Consider the following 18607-nt stretch of genomic DNA (forward strand, 5'->3'; position numbering starts at 1 on the left):
TACAGAGGATATGCAATCAGCTCATCTCAGTATGTGTAATTATGTAACTAGAAAGCTGCTAATTTTCCCAAATATTGTGAGTTCTAGCCAGAACTAATACTTCAGTTATTTGGAATACCTTCATGGAATCTGCCCGTATGTTCCTGGTCTTGTGCTGGAGGGTGAGCCTGGGTGAAAGGATCTCTGCTTTAGGCGGTAGATTATAGATGATAATTCTGATTAGACAATCAAGACGCTTGGAGAGATCTGAGATTTCTTCCTTTAATGGGGGTTGTTCACCTTACAAATACCTGTACACGTTAACCAGTACCAGTAGTATAGTAGTTTATATGTATAGCTGCAGTGGTAATGCAAGGTTACAGGTACATTTTAGTGGATCGTTTTAACGGCAAATTCTAAAAAGACAATTTGTTTTTGCCCTAATGAAAAGGATTATTATGCTGCTGTACAGGAATAAAATCAGGAACCTTTAACATAATAACACTCATGGTTTATAGCCATTTTGCACAAACGTTCGCCCTAATCACATTTCTGCCCTACCTTCACCTTCTTGTCTGTACTAAATCTAATGTATATAACTTGTGTACAACTAAATGCGGCGTGAAATAAACATAATGTGTATCTATCACACCCAATTTTTAATAATATTTACATTTTATGACGCTTTACATTCAGGAACACATTTACCATAAACTACCATGTAGCATAAGGTTATAATGAGTAATTTGAATGTAATTAATACAGCATCACTATGCTGTTAATACAAAGGTTAATAAGCAGGTAGTTAATGGTTAATATGCTTTCCCTAATCTAAAGAGTTACCAACCATTCTGATGTAACAATCTTTTTTGTCCATCTCATAGTTTATCAGAGACAATGTAAACACACCACATACATTAGCATTTTTAGAATAGCGTCCAGTCATGATGCATTGACAGTGACGCTAACATTATTCATCTTAGCTTAACTGCAGGGCAAGACAACATGCAAACAGACACTAAAACATTATAACATTATAACTACTTCTGTTATGGCGTCCATGAAGGGGTCCAGCACTTGACTAAAAAAGAAATGGTCACAGTTCGTGGCAACCACCGCTTCCATTGGCAGTCGTACACCAAATGTGCCGCGTGTCTCAAAGTAAAGGCCTAATAAAAACAGAGTTTTTATTCTGCTGCATTTGTTGTCTTGCACTGTTAGCAATTAAATCAAAAGTGTCAACGTGGCTTGCAAAAGATATTGATTAAAATGCCACAGAGACATTTATTTTTGCTTCTGGCTGCATTCTTGCTGGACGCTCAGCTGGACACTTTGAGGATGCGTCTCAACACTGATGTTATGTGAGAAATTCTCTCATCAATAACACATGTGGTCTTAATCCCCTATTTCTAACATCTCATATTGCTTTGTTGCAGCTGTTTTTTTAAGAAATACCTTAAATTTTTACTACTTGAATGACACAAATGCAGTTTATTGCCTTTATTGCAGCGATCTTTGCCTTTAGAATTGTTTTTACAGTCAGAATCTAAGGAAGTATTCCATCCTGTCAGGATCATTTCCATCTAAAATGCCTTTTGTGTTCTACTTTTGCTGAAACATGTGATTTAACTTTTAAAATCTCATGTTGGGCCTTTTATGATTGGTGACACAAAAACTGTGATTTCCCCAAATCTTTTCTAACTTTGTCTGACCTTAACTCTTTAAGCCTCGTGTGCTTCACCCTAGGGTGGGTCAGGTGACAGTCATTTGACCAACATTTAAAAATGGAAGAAGGATACTTGTTCAAAAGGCTTGTTTTATTTTTTAATGCCAAAGAAAGATACATTCACACACATTGACAGGTCCATAGCATCAATAGCTTTTCAAATATTACAAAAAAGTAGGAGTATCCCATATCTTGGAATGAAATTAATATCAAATGAATTAATCAAAGAGCAAATTGTATTAAGCAGTAAAAAACTGTCATGTTTTCTTATTTTTAAATATGAAATCTATAATATTATACCAGGAAGACCCAATGTGATGTAAATGTAACAGCCCAGATCTTTGATTATAAAGAGAAAAAAAATAGAAATCTGTTGTATGCGGTCCACTTGGCCTATGGTGTGGCAACCCCATAATATCCCTTTGAGAGAAAATGGATCTGGGATTGTATAGTGGGATAATGATATTACTGGCGCGGATTTTAATTTTTATTCAGCCATTGTCTGTGGACATGTTCTAAATCTTGCGGAGTCCTTGAGCGCGTCTGCCTGTATGTAAATGTGATTGCGGCTGTGTTTGTATCTGGGTAGACTGTTGGCTGAGCCTTCTGAGCAATCCAACACAAGGCTCTTGTATTCACCAGTAATGAATAAGAGCCTTGATTTGACCAGGGACACACACACGCACACACACATTCATCCATGGGGTGAGGAGTTCAATCATTGTCTGCAGACATAATCAGCCTCTTTCTCCAACAGTAATAAGTTAGTGCTGCTCGGTAACAAAGCAACTTCTATTTTATTTTAATCTCTTAATAGTTGGTAAATATTTGCTACACAATGGCACAATGGTTTATTATTAGGTCAGCAAAAATTCAGGAGAAAATCATCAAATTTGCTGCAAAGGGGAGAAAAGAGGACGTACAAGTCTCATCCAAATTAATTAAAGGATACAATTGTGGCGCAAAATTTTGCAATTTTCAGAAAACATTAGTCTTCTCTCATGAAAAAGGACCTGTTTTTTTTTTTTTTAACTTGCACCTGGACCAGGACATGTTCCGTCTCCGAGCCACACACCGCTCTCTTCTGAAATCTTTGACTATGAAGGAGAAACACACACACACCATCTGGTCCGAGACAACACACAACTCAAAGGCAGCCTGGTTTCACTGCAGCGCAAAGTACGAAACACACACACACACACACACACACACACACACACACACACACACACACACACACACCACACACACACACACACAGGTATGGAGCTCCTCTTTAAATAAGGAACAGAATTGGGCAACCTTCTCTAAATCACGTGCAGACAGGTACATTTGGGAGTTCTCCTCTTTTTTCCTTCCTTCCCAGTGAATCAGCTGTCTGTTTTCCCCTCCTCCGCCTTCCCTCTCACCCTCTGTCCATATTTAATAACTCATCGCCACCATCTTAGCTCCGCCAAGGGCCGCCTTGTTGGATAATAAAAAATGTGAGCTCATTTGAATATCACTTAAACAAGAGAAGGGCCAGGAGTGGGGGAGCTGCACTTCCTTCACTTGTACATTCATTATCCACCTTTCATTGTCTCCGCTCTTTGTTTTTATCCCTCGTCCCCCTCGTCAGGTCTCACCCTCACTCCACTAAGAACCACTGGGTAATGTATGGGGGCATTAAAGAGTCATATGCATGATGAATGGAATGGCCTTTATGTTTCTCTCCTTGTCCTTTTCCTCTCTTTGCTATAATTCTCTCTCTTTCTCTCCGACTGTTTTATTCCTCTAAGTCTTTGTTTTATCTGGAACTCAAAGCACCGACGGTATCCTTGACCAACCCGAGGCTATTCAGCAAAAGACTTCTTCTCAGCTGACTCCAGGAACACTTGACTTGTGCTGTTGCCACCCTTTACTCCTACTTATGCTTTGATTTTTTTCAGAAATAGAAACTTAGGTTTCCTCCTATGTCATTGATAGAATTGTATTATGGCCCATGTGCCATTTCAATAAGCTCACCTTCAAGTGTTGCACACCACTGTTATAGTCTTTTTCCATATAAGTGTCATCAGAAATGCCCCCCCCCCCCTTTTTCTTTTAATGACAAGAAGCCGGTTTGTGCAAAATCATCTGTTCAGGAAAATATAGTGTAACTCAGAAATCATCTATAAATCTGGAGGATAAAAACCTGAACAGTGGCAAGGAGGAAACGTGGAGCAGAACCCTGCTGTTATTGGAGCAGACCAGGATAAAACCTCAGACATACATCAGGATAAAGCATGTATTGATAGAATTTCCGAGGTTGAGTACACATTAGTACACTAAAAGAGCTTTGACGTGATTAAAAAACATCTTATTATAATTTTCTATTCTCCAAAAGGACAGTTTTACTGAATATATGTACAGGTTTACAAGAGAATTTTATTTCTGCGCCAAATTCCACAGGATACACTGTATCAATAGAACTGCATGTAATTAAAATCAAATTAAATTAAATATATCCAAAGAAACATGGACTTGACCCCAACAAGGAAAGTGTTAGTTTTTCAGATTCCTCTCAAAGTTCCCCATAATAGGGATGTTTGGCCTAATTGGAAAAACACTATACAAGTATAAAAATACTGCAAACTGTTTCAAGGATGGGGAGGAAATGGCAGCAGTTTTTTCCTGTTCACACCTGGATGTGGAGACTGAACCAGTGCTGCTCAACATGTCAAAGGAGGAATTTCTATTAATGATGAGATGTGATATTTCCCAAGGCCCCTTGTTCATGAAAGCACTTTTTTGTTCCGTGTTTGATGGTAGACAAACAGATGGAAGACAAACAGAATAAGGACCTCCGTTCCCCGTCAACCAAGGTTGGCAGCGAAAGAAAATTCAGCCCTGTGGTTCTTTTGTCTTTATGCGTTGTCAAGTTATTTTATTAGTCCTGCAGCAAGGCAGCAACTGTATGGTTCCTCCATTTATGACAAAGACTTTACGGCGTTACTTTCCACTGCTGTGGAGACCGCCAAAGAAACACCCAAAACATCCCTCCTCCTGGGTCTATCTTTAAAGAAGGCTTGCCTGGATTTACCATTCCTCACCTCGCTGTTACGAGCAACTACGAAAAAAAACAAAAAAAATACTTCTCTAAACGTAGAAACACAGAGCCACATCTACAGAGGGAACTGACTCGTGTGTGCCGCAGAGCAGAACAGAAGGTGATTGGTCCACTTCTACCTATTCTGTCAGATCTTTTCCTGAATATCACCGAGCTGTTGCTAGCTAAGTATCTTTCGTGATTCGTTCACGAGCTTCCCCCACAAGGTGACTTTTTTTTAGAAAACATAACAGTGAGCGTCAGCAAAATGTGGTTAAACCCAAAATATATATTTTTTTAAAATAGAGATGAGTTAGAATATTCACTTTAATGTCCCACATTGTCTTTTCACACAATGGGACCGATAAGAAGAGGTCGTACAGGTGAGGCGATTCATTTAAATATTCAATTTTAAAATGTTATATTCAGTGTCTGGCAATGTCTATTTCTTTATTGAGATTTGTAACAAGGGTTTAGATAATGCGTAAAGGGATGGACTGATACTTCAAAACATATTTTAGCTAAAGAAGAATAAATGTAATATTTTTCTGCACGCCGCTCAGAGCAGGTGAACAAACATTTGTAGCCAATGATGCTTTTTAGTCCTTATCCTTTGCCCCTTTATCGTGTCAGAAAAATGTCACAAAAGCCTACATGTTTAGTCTTTATTGGGTTCTATTTAACCTTCAGTTAACCATGATGGAAAGATACTTTTAATTCAGCCATTGGTGGAGTTCAATGGCTCGAATTTGCTAAAAGGGAACTGATCACACAATGTTCAGTCCTTTTCAATGGCAAAACTCTTCACTGACAATACTTATTTCAAAATCTTTTTTAGCGGCCAGTATTGAGGTCAGGATTCTGTTGGTTGTCACTGAGCTATTGTCACAAGCCTTTTTCAATTTGTAACACTTTTGAAAGGCTATATGCTTTATAGTGCATATCATACAAGAGCAAATAAGCTTTTGTAAACAGTTTTTAATTTAAGGAAAAGACCATATTTTTGACCCTTGTGCCACTGTGTATTTAGCAGCTTTGCAAAACGGAAGAATCTTGCAACGATAAAGTTTCAGAAGATTCTTTTTACGTTTCTTTCATGTACATTAATATGAAGTGTATGTCAATGTCACGTTTTGAAAAGATCTAACTTTTTGTGTAATTTTTAATGTCGACCCTCAAAGCTGTTTAAAATACCTTCCCTTGAGCCAAAAGCTAACAATGCTGCTTCAAAGACTCATATGATGCTTTAAGAGTTCAAGTATCATTTGCAACATATTTGTGACTCCCACCACTTCAAGAAATAACGTGTTTGGTCGTTATCATATCGAATATCTCGGATTGAAATTCCTCAATGTGCGTTTGCACATGCTCGTTGTTTGATGGCTTCCAAAGCTGTAGCCATACGTCTGGATGCATTCAAAATGCATTTGCGATCAATCTGATCACTCAGATCACATGATGTGCACCATATGTAGCCCCATCCTTCCATAAAGTGAGTTCATATGTGCGTTGCCCTTGTCTTCCAAATCTGACACGATGCAACATAGTGAAGAGGAACATCACGAGAACGGCCCGCAGAAGATAAAACAGACAAAACAAAACAGACTGACTAGCACGGTGTTGACTCTTGTGTGCACCGCTGTCTCATGCATGTTAGAATTCTCCTGTTGCCTTTGCACAGCAAGTACAGTTCAGATAATGGTTCCCAGTTGTCCAGGTCAGCTGCTGGGACGTCCCACGTTTGGGACTTTTAGTGGCGTTATCAGTAAAGAGCAGACCATTTTGAGTTGTCTTTCAGTACGTGTCCTTGGCATGAGACGGTTGTGATATAAATTGATAGAAATGTAATTTTTTTATTTTTACCCGCCCATGAACACATCTCCATCTTCCAGGAACTCCCTTGTTACCCTTCAGTCCATCTTTGGGAATGTGTGTTGGTGCACCTTTCATGATAATTATTTTCCCTTGCAGCTACAAATGTGCAGACATTAGTGCTCTAATTGCAAGTCTGCTCTCAGTCCCTGCTCTCATCATTGATGCTTGTGTGACGGGTCTGTAACTGTTATTACATCAACAATATGTCTTTAATTAGAGGCATAAATAAGATAAATTTTAGCAAAATGCCCCTTCTTGTTCCCATACCTCTTATTTATGTCCTTTCTTTGTCCTGTCCATTTTCCTCAGCGCCTCTCTTCAGCTGACCTTCTCATATTTGTCATGATCATACACATATCCAGATGTTGCTGCAGACTGAACATTTGGTCAAAGTGGTTTTACTCCCGCCTGTAAACTTTCCCACTGAGCAACTTGAAAGAAGCCATTAACATGACAAGGGGGCTTTGTCTCAGAGATGATCTGGGGTTTTTTCTGAGCGTCTAAAGTCACCCGCACATCTCGGGGAAGGCGAAGGGGATTGGGGGGGGTGAGACTCTCCACATGGATGGAGTTACTGTGAGAAGTGTGGATAAAAGAGGTTGGAGGCTATAGAAGTAACACCTTCTTTAACAAATGGGTGTGAAGTTGCAGCTGATTGGACTGCAACTCAAAGAATGATTTGGTTGGAGAACATTTCTCTAAATCAATGATTTTTCTGAAATTATTCCGAGTACACCACTGGGAGCTGATCAATTACTCGAATATGCACAGAGATCCTTTAAAGAAGAAAAAAGAAGTCGGCAAAAGGGAAAGAAGACAGTTTGAGGTCCTGAGCATCTTTTTCTCATTTGGGTGTAGCAGGAGAGTTGCTTGAGGTTTTCAATGAAATCTAATGTTTAACTTTAAAACAAAACCTGTTAAAAATCTTTTCTGCTCATGACGTCCAGGCTTTCTTGTTGGTTGCTAACACTGTGCCACGGCATTTCTGCACTTCACATGGGCCTTTGTTTTGAAGAGTTTGCACCCGCTGACCGTCCATAGGTTCTATTAAGTAAAAGCATTGTCAAGGGCTATTATTTCGATATTGACGGAGGGAAAATGTGAACGCAAATCAAAATGGAAGAAAAGAAACAGGAGAACACAAAGAAGTGCGGCGGAATGTTGTAGAACATTAGCCACACCAAAGATGCCTTACGAGCATTGGAAAAGCTTACTGATTTTATTTTTTTTAATTTTTGCTTTGCTTTTCACTCTTGATCTCTCATTGCGATTTTCTTTCCTTGCCATGTCTCTTTCACTCACACACACACACACACACACACAGACACAGACAGCCATTCTTCATGCCCAACCCCCCCCCCCCCCAACTGTTCAAATATTATTTCTCCCTCTCCTGTCGTCCTCTCCCCTTCTTTTCTCCCCCTCTTTATCTTGTCATTGCCTGTCAGGGGGGATTGTATCTGTGTGCCGTGTTGTGTGCGTGTGAATCTGCGAACACACTGAGACTGAGATGCACTTAAGAGCTCATTGATTTAAAAATACCTTCGATATTGGAGGTCCCCTCCTGCAGATCCGTTCAGAAGACTACGTCGCGCGTGCACGTGTGAGCGTGCGTAGATATGCATGAACCAAAGCTCCACTCCAAAGTTTCTCCTTAAACTTTGTGATTGACCTAGTTAGTGTATCGTTTTGACAAGTTGTCTGTTTTGACACGACATCCTCCTGTGTTTATCTACATCCATTCTGTCTGTCACTTTTTCACACTGGGAATACGCACACACACACGCACACAGCCACATGTGCACACAAAGAGAAATCAAGCTGAGAATTTGATATAAAGTAGTTGCGTTTGGTGGAATGAATTTGTGCAACAACTGGTCTTTTTAAATATTATTTTTATTCCATTTTTATCTGATAATCCTGACAGAACTTCCTGTCCAAACTACCACTGCTTTGATTTCTTCACTCATGATGTTATCGGCTTTTTCTTTCTTGCTGTAGCCGGGCTTTAGCCTGTTTAGAGAGCTTGGCCGCTGTCAGCTGTAGGTGAGAGGTCAAAGAGCCAAGTTAACTCCATCAATCCCCCAAGACAGTTGACAAATGAGCCCTCAACTGTGGTCAAAACAGTCCCTAGATCATTTGGGACAGAGGTGGAATGGGAAAGGGAGCGTTTGACTGTGTTTGAGCTGAATGTGTCAGTAGGAACCTTGTTGACAAAAATTCAACTTTAAAATAAATCAAAACTTCAGTCTGGCTGCATCATATTTAGTCTTAAGTCTGGAAATGTTGTTGTGTGAATATTAGGTGATTTTTGCCTCTCAGTTGAGGATTAAAAATCATTAATGTCAATTAAAAATACATTATAAAGTCTATCAGTTCAGATATTGACAGCCCATAACAGCAAACACCCGGTGCTTTTGGCTGACCTCAAAAGAATCTTGACGAGATGCAGACTCGGTAGACGAGATAAAGAAAGCCTAAAACATTTCCCCAGCAAACTTGTGAGGAATCACACCCACATGAAAGCGCACGCAGGCACACAGACGCATACATTTGGCGCACAACTGAGGTGGGTAATTAGGGGAGGTCACCAAGGAAACAGACAAACACAAGCAAATATAAGATATACTGCATATTTACAACAGCTCTCTGTGTGAGCCGCCATCCCACCCACCTTTACCTCCACCATTACCTTTCTCCAAATATGAAAACAAGCCTGGAATATTTTATCTCAAGTTTTGTAAACAACGACCGCCGCTCCCCCGTTTCCAGAGATATGGGTTTGATTATTTGGGGAGATGCGATCCTTAACATAATGTAACTTTGCCAAATATCATCAAAAGGCCGCAGAGTTTTTTAAAATTAAATAAAAGAGAACTTTTTTTAATGTGGGATGAATGTACTTTTGTTTGTCAGATCCAGAGGATGGAGATGTGCACGCTGCTGGCGGAGCTCTCAGAGAGCAAAAAGCAGCACTTGGAGCATCATAACGAGGTAGCAAAACAACAGCCTGATTACCGTAGTTCTCCCTGGTTTGTGATTCAAATGATCAGTATTATTAGTCTTTTTGCTACTGTTTGTTTTATATTGATAACATAATGCTAATGCAATTCTCAGAGTGCTATTTAAAGTTATAGTTGTGGTTGGCATGAAAGATCACAAGCAGTCATCATGCGGCTCCGCCTCACTGAGGGCTTTCAGTTACTCCAAAGAGACGAGGACCTACAGAAGCTGGGCCAGGAGAGGGACGAGCTGAGGGCCATGGTGGCCCTTCACGTCAGCCGGGCCACAGAGACGCTGGAGGCTGATCTGGCTCTGTGCCAGGAGAAACTAAACACTGCACACCTTGAGGTCTGTGTGAAGAAGCTTAAACTTTAAAATGTATTTATGTATTAATGAAAAACAGAAGCAGTTTCATGAAAAAAATTAGCACAAAGCAACATTGTTCACACCTCTTGAAGAACTGCTAGGTGGGATATTCCAGGACCTTGAACTTCTTTGTTGATTTAGAGCTGTGCTGCAGGTTGTTGTTGTAAACAAAATAATGAAAATCTTCACAAAAAGTTTTTTAGAAGGTTTTTGCGCCAAATTTACATTTTTAGCTCTCTATTGCTCCTTCCAGCCTGTTTTAAGCCCTTGCCCATGGTAGAGACGGGTACTTCATATCACCATAGAGATCTTATTTTGGTGCTGTGCTTTTTTGATATACATTTACCATTTTCTCTGGAGGTCAGATTTCATCTCTCGAGATGCCGTGGGTTTGACCTAGTCCACAAACGAAGAATTCAGTTTATTCGAGCAGCAGCCGTCATTTATTCAAACTGAGTTTTTGGCTTTTGAAATCAAAAAGATTGTCCCTTTTTTTGTGTGTGTGCAGGAAGGTTTGTTAACAGTGTGTTAAAAGTGAGATCCCAGCAGGTTAAAGTGCTGCATGTGTTCCGTTTAGGTTCGAAGCAGGAATCAGCTAATCCTGGAGCTGAGAGCTGAGATGAAGAGGTGTGAACAAAAGTTTCAGAAGACACAGCAGCAGGTATGATGATATGTGTGTGAGTGTGTTGCAGTGTTAAGCTTTCCTTGGGTTATGATATAGCCATTTTAAAAGACTTCTTTGAAGACTCATAGTTTATTTGGTTGCCAAACAATGAACAAAGTCTCCGGGATGGTGCTTTTTAGTCCGTCGCTGCAATCATTGGAGAGTGCCTCCATTTTTGTCAGTCCCATAATATCATTCTCTCCTGCTAGCAAGATGAGTGTAAAGACGCAGAATACGCTGTCAGCTCACGCTGAAGTCTTTACTTACAAGTTATACAAGGACCACAGACGTAACATAAGATCCCCGGGGGTTGTTGTGGTTGAGCACTTTAAATCATCTTATGTTTCTAAAGCATAAACACACCAGTTGTTTAAACCAGGTCTAGTTGATGAGATAGATCACATTTTGTTTTTGCAGAATCTAAAGCAACTTTTTGCACAAGTTGTTGAAAATAAGAGAAGTCAGCATTTCCAGAGGTTTTACACTGTTTTCCTTTTCCCTTTCATATGCCAGAGCTAGGTAGAGTTAGCAACCTTGTGTGTGCACTTGTGTGCAACAGTGAACTCCTTTACACCTACTGACTCACACACATTTACTCAAGGGAAGATCCCAAACCAGCAATGTCTACTTTTCGCTACCAAGCACCTCCATTAAAGTAGTGGGAGGCAAAAACCCTTCTCAAAAGTTCGTGCTAAGGAAAGGGGAATCGTTATTCCTTCATCTCCCGTGCCCACATTTTCCCAGCTGGTTCTGAGACTAAACTGGGAATCTCACTGACTCAAACCTGATTCCCTCACGTTTGCGCTCCCGCCGTGACCTCTTTCATCCGCATGTGCCGCTCGGTAAAGTGAATCCTTTCCCATTCCTTTTGGTTTTCTCACTCTTTTTCCAGATGGCAGCACTGGAGGGTGAAGTGAAAGACTTGAAACGCAAAATCAGAGGACACCAAGTCGAGGCTTGCGAGTTAGACAAAAAGGTCAGCAAGAGCGAGAGCCTTAAAGCCCAGAAGGAGAAAGAACAACAGCACCTACACGATCAGCTCCTTTTAAGACAGCAACAGGTAAGAAAGCTGACCTGAGCGTTCTTATCTCCATCTTTGGGAGGGGAAATCTATTGATTAGCTGTGCTCAGACCCAGAGATTCAAAATGTGATGCAAAGGGCCTGAGCTGAATACAGTTGTACAATTATGAGGTCAGACAAATGGAGATACCGGTCGTGAAGTTCAAATTTAATTCAGAATCTCAGACTGAATAAGCTGCGTTCCTACAGTGAAACAGTGGAGGGTGTCGGTTCAGTGCACGACTACACAAATTCAGTTGTATTTATGTGTCTCCCTGCTTGTGATGTAAATCAGAGCTGAGAGCGAAGCAGTTATTCTTCTGTCAGCAACAAAAAGCTAATGTGACAGGCTTTATTAACCAGTCAACCTAAATATATTCACATCAGCAGAATTAACACAAATCGGACCCAATCGGAAGGAAAAAGAAACATTTCACAGGATAGAAAATGTGAAGATCTGCCCAATATTTTTGTTTGTTTGTTTCTCATTTTATTGTTGCTAGACAACCGAGCAACTCTAACCTGTCATTGGTCAGGTTTTGTTGCCAAGTAACTGACAGATATGCCTTTTTACATTATTGTATGTGACTCAAGAGGACGCGCTGTTCCGAAGAAGCATGCACATAGGAACAAGGACATGTTGCTCCATCATGAGTTTCACTACCCAGTGCTGAAGGTCCACAGCCTCTGCTTTGCCCTCTATACTACTACATTCTTTTTTTGTTGTTATTTTCACCTTTTCTACCATATATTTGCCAATCAAGGTTATTGTTGTTTTTTAATTAAATGTATCATTTATGTAAGCATAGGGTTTCCTACCCTACTCTGGAGGAGTTTGTAGCTGACAAGTGTTCTGTTCTTTGTCCTCCACAGAATTTCAAATTGTATTTTAAAACATTTATTAAACAAAAATGGTGCCTGGCCTGTCCCCTTCACCAGCTTGATGTGTAACAGATTGTTTTGCTGGTACAATCTTTAAGTCTACCACCAATGTTAAATATATTTTTCCCAGTGTGCTGGTACATGGTTTAAAGAAAACCCTGAAGGCTCCCTGTCTCGTATGTTCTCCATCAGCACTCACATCCATGCTGTTAAATCACCATTAAATACATAAATTTATATTGTCGTTTATACTGTAATTATATAAAGCAATGTTTTTTATTATAGTTATTATTATTTGTTTTATTTCCAAATTCAAGGCATGTGGAGCAGTTAAGTCTTATGCTTTCTTTTCACTTTCTGATCCCCGCTAGAGAGAAATCAGAAAATAAGAGGATAAATAATTAAATAAGAGTTAACTTGGTCAGTCATGTGAGGGCCAGGCAGCATCATCATATTTAGTTTAGGCTTGTTTGTTTCCACAGGGAATAATGTCCTTATTATGGTCACAAGAAAACCATGGTGTTCCCATTACGGCTTGTTATCAGGACCTTTCATCGAGTAATAGGAAAATGCTGAATGCACCACTGGTGTTGCGTACAACTATAGGTCATATTGCGTACGACCTTGAGCTTCTCAGTGTTTGTATGATCATGTGTGCAGAATGCAAGTGTGACACTTTGGTGCTTATAGTTGATTCCTCTTTCTCCCGTTGGGTTTCCTTCCACTCAGTCATGCTGCCTCATGCCCAGTGTTAATCCCCGGTTAAACCAAGCTGTGGCGAACTACTGAAATCTAACTAGTTGGCTGTCATTAGTCCTAAACCCTCGTGTTCTGATCCAGATTAAAGTAGGATTAATGTGGATGAACTCGAGATGAGTGTTAGAGCGGGTTTAACTTTCTCAACCCCTCTGCTTGAAAGGTGTGCTGTGGTAGGATTCCTCGCGTAACACTGGGATTAAGCTTGGTTTTTACTTCCTGGGTTCACTTTGCACCTTAAGTAAAGTTACTGCAGTCATTTTCACTAAATGGGCCACTTTTCAAGAAGATTTAGCCCTAATAAAGCATCATATTATGTATTCCATTATATAATTTGACTATGATACTGATGTTAATGCTGTAAAGTTATTTTATGCTTTCTTACAGGGACTCTGACTACATTTGTTTCAGTAACTCATTTCAGTAACATTTTTATGTTCTTTTAAGAACATTTCTTGCATTCAGGTCGAGACATTTGAAGAGAATTTTAGAAAGAGGGAGGCTGAAGGAGAACATCTTCATCAGCAGCTTGAAGGTAAAAGGAAGAAGCTAAAGGATGCATGTTCACAGGCCGAGGAGCATAAAGAAACAGCAATGATTTATAAGCAAAAGTACATGGCAGCAATAGAAAAGGTGCGTAAGATGCAAGGCCAGATGGAACATTTGCAAGAGGAACTCCAGTACTCACAGCAGAAGGTAGAGTTTATACATGTATGCGGCTTTTTATTAGCATTTGTTTTTAGGCATCCAACATTTACAGACTGTGTATCTTTGTCCTATACAGCTTAAAGAGTCTCAATCAGCAACTCGCTCAGTGCGGGAAGAACTCGCTGAGACGGCGCAGTGGTACCGGGATAAGGTCACCCAATGGGAAAACTCGCAGGAGGCCCTGGACCAGTTGACGGATGAGCTGGAGGCCAGTCAGAACCTACTGATGGAGAGTCAGCAAAAAGTAAATCACCTGAAAGGCGAGACAGAAACCCTGCAGGAGCAGGTAGACACGCTTAAACAGCAGGTCGGCACCAGCACATGTATAGGGACATATGAATTATACACACCCAACTCAGGGTGGCCTGCCATCTTATTTTGTAACATTTGATCAAAACACCTTGTGTTGCTTCACTATTGTCGTGTAAGTGAATATATGCTCATGTTCTTTTTAGGTAACATATATGTGTATATAATTTTGGCACATGTCACTTAATCTTTTTTGTCCTTTTTTCCCCTCAGTTTTATATTTACTACATCAGGCAACAAATGAATCATCTTTATTACAGAGAAATTTAATTTGGATGAACTTAAGCACTGCCGCCAAGGTCAGACGGGCAGAATGTCATTTTAATCCAATCAACTTTAATCTGTTGGTTATAAAAGAGTTAGGCTGTTGAAGAATGGCTGTATCTCAGACCTTTTATTACGCTGGCTAATGACTTTGATTGTGAGGCGCCTATCAAGAGGTTAGTTCTTATGAACCTTCGTGTCCTGATAATTCTCTACCCCGTGCCGCCAATGGCCTCGACTGACTGGAAATTCTTCCATGTATTCAGTGCTTGTTTACCAGGAAATACAAAAGGACAAAAGAGAAATACTAAGATAGTTTTAATGAGCAATTTAGTACGTGAAAACCGAGGAAAACACTCAATATTTCACCATCCCATGAATGCAGCAAGAAGATGAATTCATGTAGAATCTCCAACTTCCATCTCCCAGCATGATGTTTCTTTTTAAAACAGGTTTTGGAATTTGGATGTGTTAAACACAGCAGCGAACAGGCTTCCACAGACTGTTGTATGTTCAGAAAACACAATGAATGACATGCTTCATTAATTGAGAACCACGGCAAGTTTTGCACAGGGACTGTTGCCCATTGTGCAAGACATTTGCTCACTATTTAGATGTTAATGTCGTTTTTAAAATCTGCTGAGCTGTAAAAATCAAGGCTAAACATATATGTACTGTGTCATGGATACTATGCAATTAGGCTTTCCCTTGATGATGTTCTATGAATCTACTCTGAACTTTATCTGTTGTGTTTCTGTTTATGCGTGTTGAATTTAAGAGCACCTTTGTTACTGTGTGTAGAAGCTGACTCTGGAGTGTGACCTGCGGCTGTATCAGCAGAGTCATTCTCATCCTGACAAGGAATACCTGAGCCTGCTGAGACACAGGCAGCAGCTGCAGAAGGTGAGGTGATGGGTTCTAGTAAACCTGGATTCATCTGCATACAAATGCTGGCTTGACTTTAGCTCCAAGTCAGGTTTCTAAGAATTAAAATAGCGGCATTCGTTTGCAGTGTGATATGGTTTTTGTGCGTGTGTGTGTATGTGTTTCAGAGCTGTGCTAAGCATTTGGAGCGCCTCGCCGAGTGTGAAAAGGCTATTCTTCAGATGAAGTCAGAGCTGGAAAGACAGTAATAACCGAGTCTATAAAACCCTCATTCTCCTCAGCTCATCTTGGCTTCTGTCCTTGTCTCTCTTTTAATGCCCTCCCAATCTGCCTCCACCCTTTGTCACCCTCATTCTCTTTACAGCAGCAAAAGTGTCTTATAGCCTAGCACAATATCATTCTACACTGCAGGAAATGTCTTAAAGATGTTTAAATTTCCATCTTTTTCCTCAGATTTTCTCCGACTGGCATCGTTGAATCGCTATCATAGTGCAGTTTGAGCAGCCTCCTAACTGTTTATAACCTCTTGTCCCCTTAGAGTCGGGGAAAAATCATCTCTGAAGGAGAGCCTTGCTGCCTCGCGCCGTGCACACATGAGCGACCGCAGCCAGCTGGAGTCGGAAGTGCAGCGCTTGACACAGGAAGTGGCACATTTAGAGCTCGAGTTGGCCAATGCCCAAAAGGTATCAAAGTGACCTGTCCCTGCTGACCTGTCCTCTAGCCAGGAGACAGTGGAACAACTTTTACAGCTTCACGTTAAAGTCGTATCCAGAGCTCCTGTAATTTTTGCCTCATCATTCTCAAAGCGAGTCCCCGACAGCGCGTGACTAACTCAGCTCCAGGTGTGAAAAACCGCGCTCGTTAGCGTATCGCCACTTGTGATAATGCCTTGATTGCCTTGCCATTAATTAAAGCAGCAAACATGCCAAGGCCGGTGAAACTGACTCCAATTAAGAGCTCAATGGGACACTAAATATTTAAATTGCTCAAAGTGGCGATTGTAGACTGGCAGACTGCCAGCATGAATGGCAGTCATACACACACTGTGTTTCTGAGCACGAACACGTGTGTGTGTGTCGGGGGTTGCTCAGTTTTGCTCAGTGATCTGAATGCGCGTTTGATTTTACACATCCTCATCCTGCGCGTGCAATTAAGCAAGATCGCACCCTCGCTTCATTTTCATTGAAACATTTTGACTTTTACATGTGCGGCTATAGGGCTGGCTGGATGTGCACCTACACACACGTGCACATCCTGCCAGCACATTCGCACAGGACTGTGAAACATGTTCCACTTTTCATTACAGATGATATGATCTGTAAATTCCTTCAGCACATTTTAAGTTTGCAGCCTTCAGTTTTATAGATGAATGGCCAAGACAAATCATTTGTATAATGGTTTGTCCTCCTCATCCATCAGCAGGAGGTTCCCTCATATGTGCCTGGGCCTTCTCAACGTTTCCTCCTGCTAAAAAGGAGTTTTTCCTGCCATTGTATCTTGTTTTGGGTTTCAGACTCTGGCTTTCTGTAAAACACCCAGAGACAATTGTGATTGAAACAGATTCTATGTAAATAAAAATAAATTGTAACTGGATAGTTGTGCAGTTGTCTGGTGTACTTTTTAAGCAAATCCTTAATCTGTATGCACGTATCTGCCCCCTCACTTGTGCCACAGGTGCACTTTGCTCTCCTCAAACAGTCAGAGGAAGAACTGAAGGAGGCCAGACAAGATGCGGTGAGAAGCAGCGCCGAGGCGGGCATGCAGCGCGGGGAGGTGCAGAGACTTCAGGAAGAGTTACAAAAGAGGGAGGAGGAGTCGAGCGCCGCCCACAAGGAGCAGCTGAGTCTGAGGAGTCACGTGAACCAGCTGATGGGTCAGCTGGAGGAGCTGCGCGTCCAGCACCAAGCCGCCGGTAGCCATTAGCTGCTCATGTCCGAGTCATCCAGCCTTTGATTTCACTTCATTCAGCGTTGATGTGCAACATGATTCATGTAGAAGTATATGTTTTTCAGAGCGATGGAGCACAGCTCACACCTGTGCGGCTTAACAGGTGGTACAAAATCACCTATGAAAACCTTTTCGCTGTCACTTCACTTCTGCTTGTTTTTCTTTCTGTTTGAACTTTCCACAAAATCTCATCTGTTAGAGCCATACGCTGTTGTATAGGAGGTACAGCACGTCCTGTCCTTTGTTGCAGAACCAGCCACTTGACTGTTGGCTCAAATTAACCAGCTGTGGCTCGATGCTGGCTGGCTGTCTGCATGCAGCGTTAACTCAGACACACACACACATACACAATCACACAGTAGATAGAGGTTTGACTTAATGGTGTGCTGCTTTAGCTGTATGGTAATGATATGGTTGTGTGGGTGTGTGTCTGTGTGTGTGAGTGCGCGTGCACGTTGCCTAGGGTGGCCTTTGTAGTAGTGTCAGTGCAGGAATGGTGATGTCTGGGTCTCTCTGGGCACAGAAATGTCTCATTAAGAATTAACGTACACATCTACGGTCACGCCAGGCAAACACCTCGCACACACACAGCCATTCCCCCAACTCCCACTGCTTTAATTAGCACGCACGCACACACTCACTCTCAGAGGTACACACACGCACGCTCACCTATTGTCCGCAGAGAGATGAATCTGAGGTCTCTCTCGGTGGCAGACAGCGGCCGGCTCGCTCACCGAATACTGCTCATTAACAAGATAGAGACAGAAGAACAGCGCTGTGCAGCTTGGCCTTTGTCTGTGATCAAAACGCATTCCCTCAACTCCACGCTCAACACAAAACCACATATTATTCAGCTTTTACCTTCAGCAAATACAATCCAGTGGCGCAGGGTGCATTGTGATGACTTAAGAAGAGTAACGATGCGTTATTATAACAAAGGAGATGTTGTTTACATGGTTATAGCATTGACCCGAATAGAATGGGTGAGGAGTTATCTTCAGAAATTGCTGCCATGAACAAAAGGTATTTTTTATTAATTTGAAGCCCTTGCTGAGGTCCTTACTGTATAATGAAAACATTCCCTTGAATGGCACTGGCTCTCTTTTGTTGCTCTAT

The 18607-nt window shown here is 41.2% G+C and overlaps 1 protein-coding gene across 8 annotated transcripts in view; it reads left to right on the forward strand.

Moving 5' to 3' along the window:
• Positions 1-18607, forward strand: part of LOC130514016 (paramyosin-like) — a 76024-nt gene that overhangs the window by 33253 nt on the left and 24164 nt on the right. For 6 of the 8 annotated variants that reach the window (XM_057013361.1, XM_057013367.1, XM_057013365.1 and 3 more), the window contains 10 exons: positions 9564-9641; positions 9849-9998; positions 10594-10677; positions 11573-11740; positions 13826-14074; positions 14163-14393; positions 15461-15562; positions 15712-15788; positions 16083-16227; positions 17219-17456. In XM_057013361.1, coding sequence (XP_056869341.1) covers positions 9564-9641; positions 9849-9998; positions 10594-10677; positions 11573-11740; positions 13826-14074; positions 14163-14393; positions 15461-15562; positions 15712-15788; positions 16083-16227; positions 17219-17456 — 1522 coding nt within the window. The remainder of the gene's footprint in view (positions 1-9563; positions 9642-9848; positions 9999-10593; positions 10678-11572; positions 11741-13825; positions 14075-14162; positions 14394-15460; positions 15563-15711; positions 15789-16082; positions 16228-17218; positions 17457-18607) is intronic. The other 2 variants (XM_057013364.1, XM_057013363.1) reach the window with 2 other exon arrangements.

The sequence above is a fragment of the Takifugu flavidus genome, chromosome 17 (assembly GCF_003711565.1).
Source record: "Takifugu flavidus isolate HTHZ2018 chromosome 17, ASM371156v2, whole genome shotgun sequence".
In the NCBI taxonomy this organism is placed as follows: domain Eukaryota; kingdom Metazoa; phylum Chordata; class Actinopteri; order Tetraodontiformes; family Tetraodontidae; genus Takifugu; species Takifugu flavidus.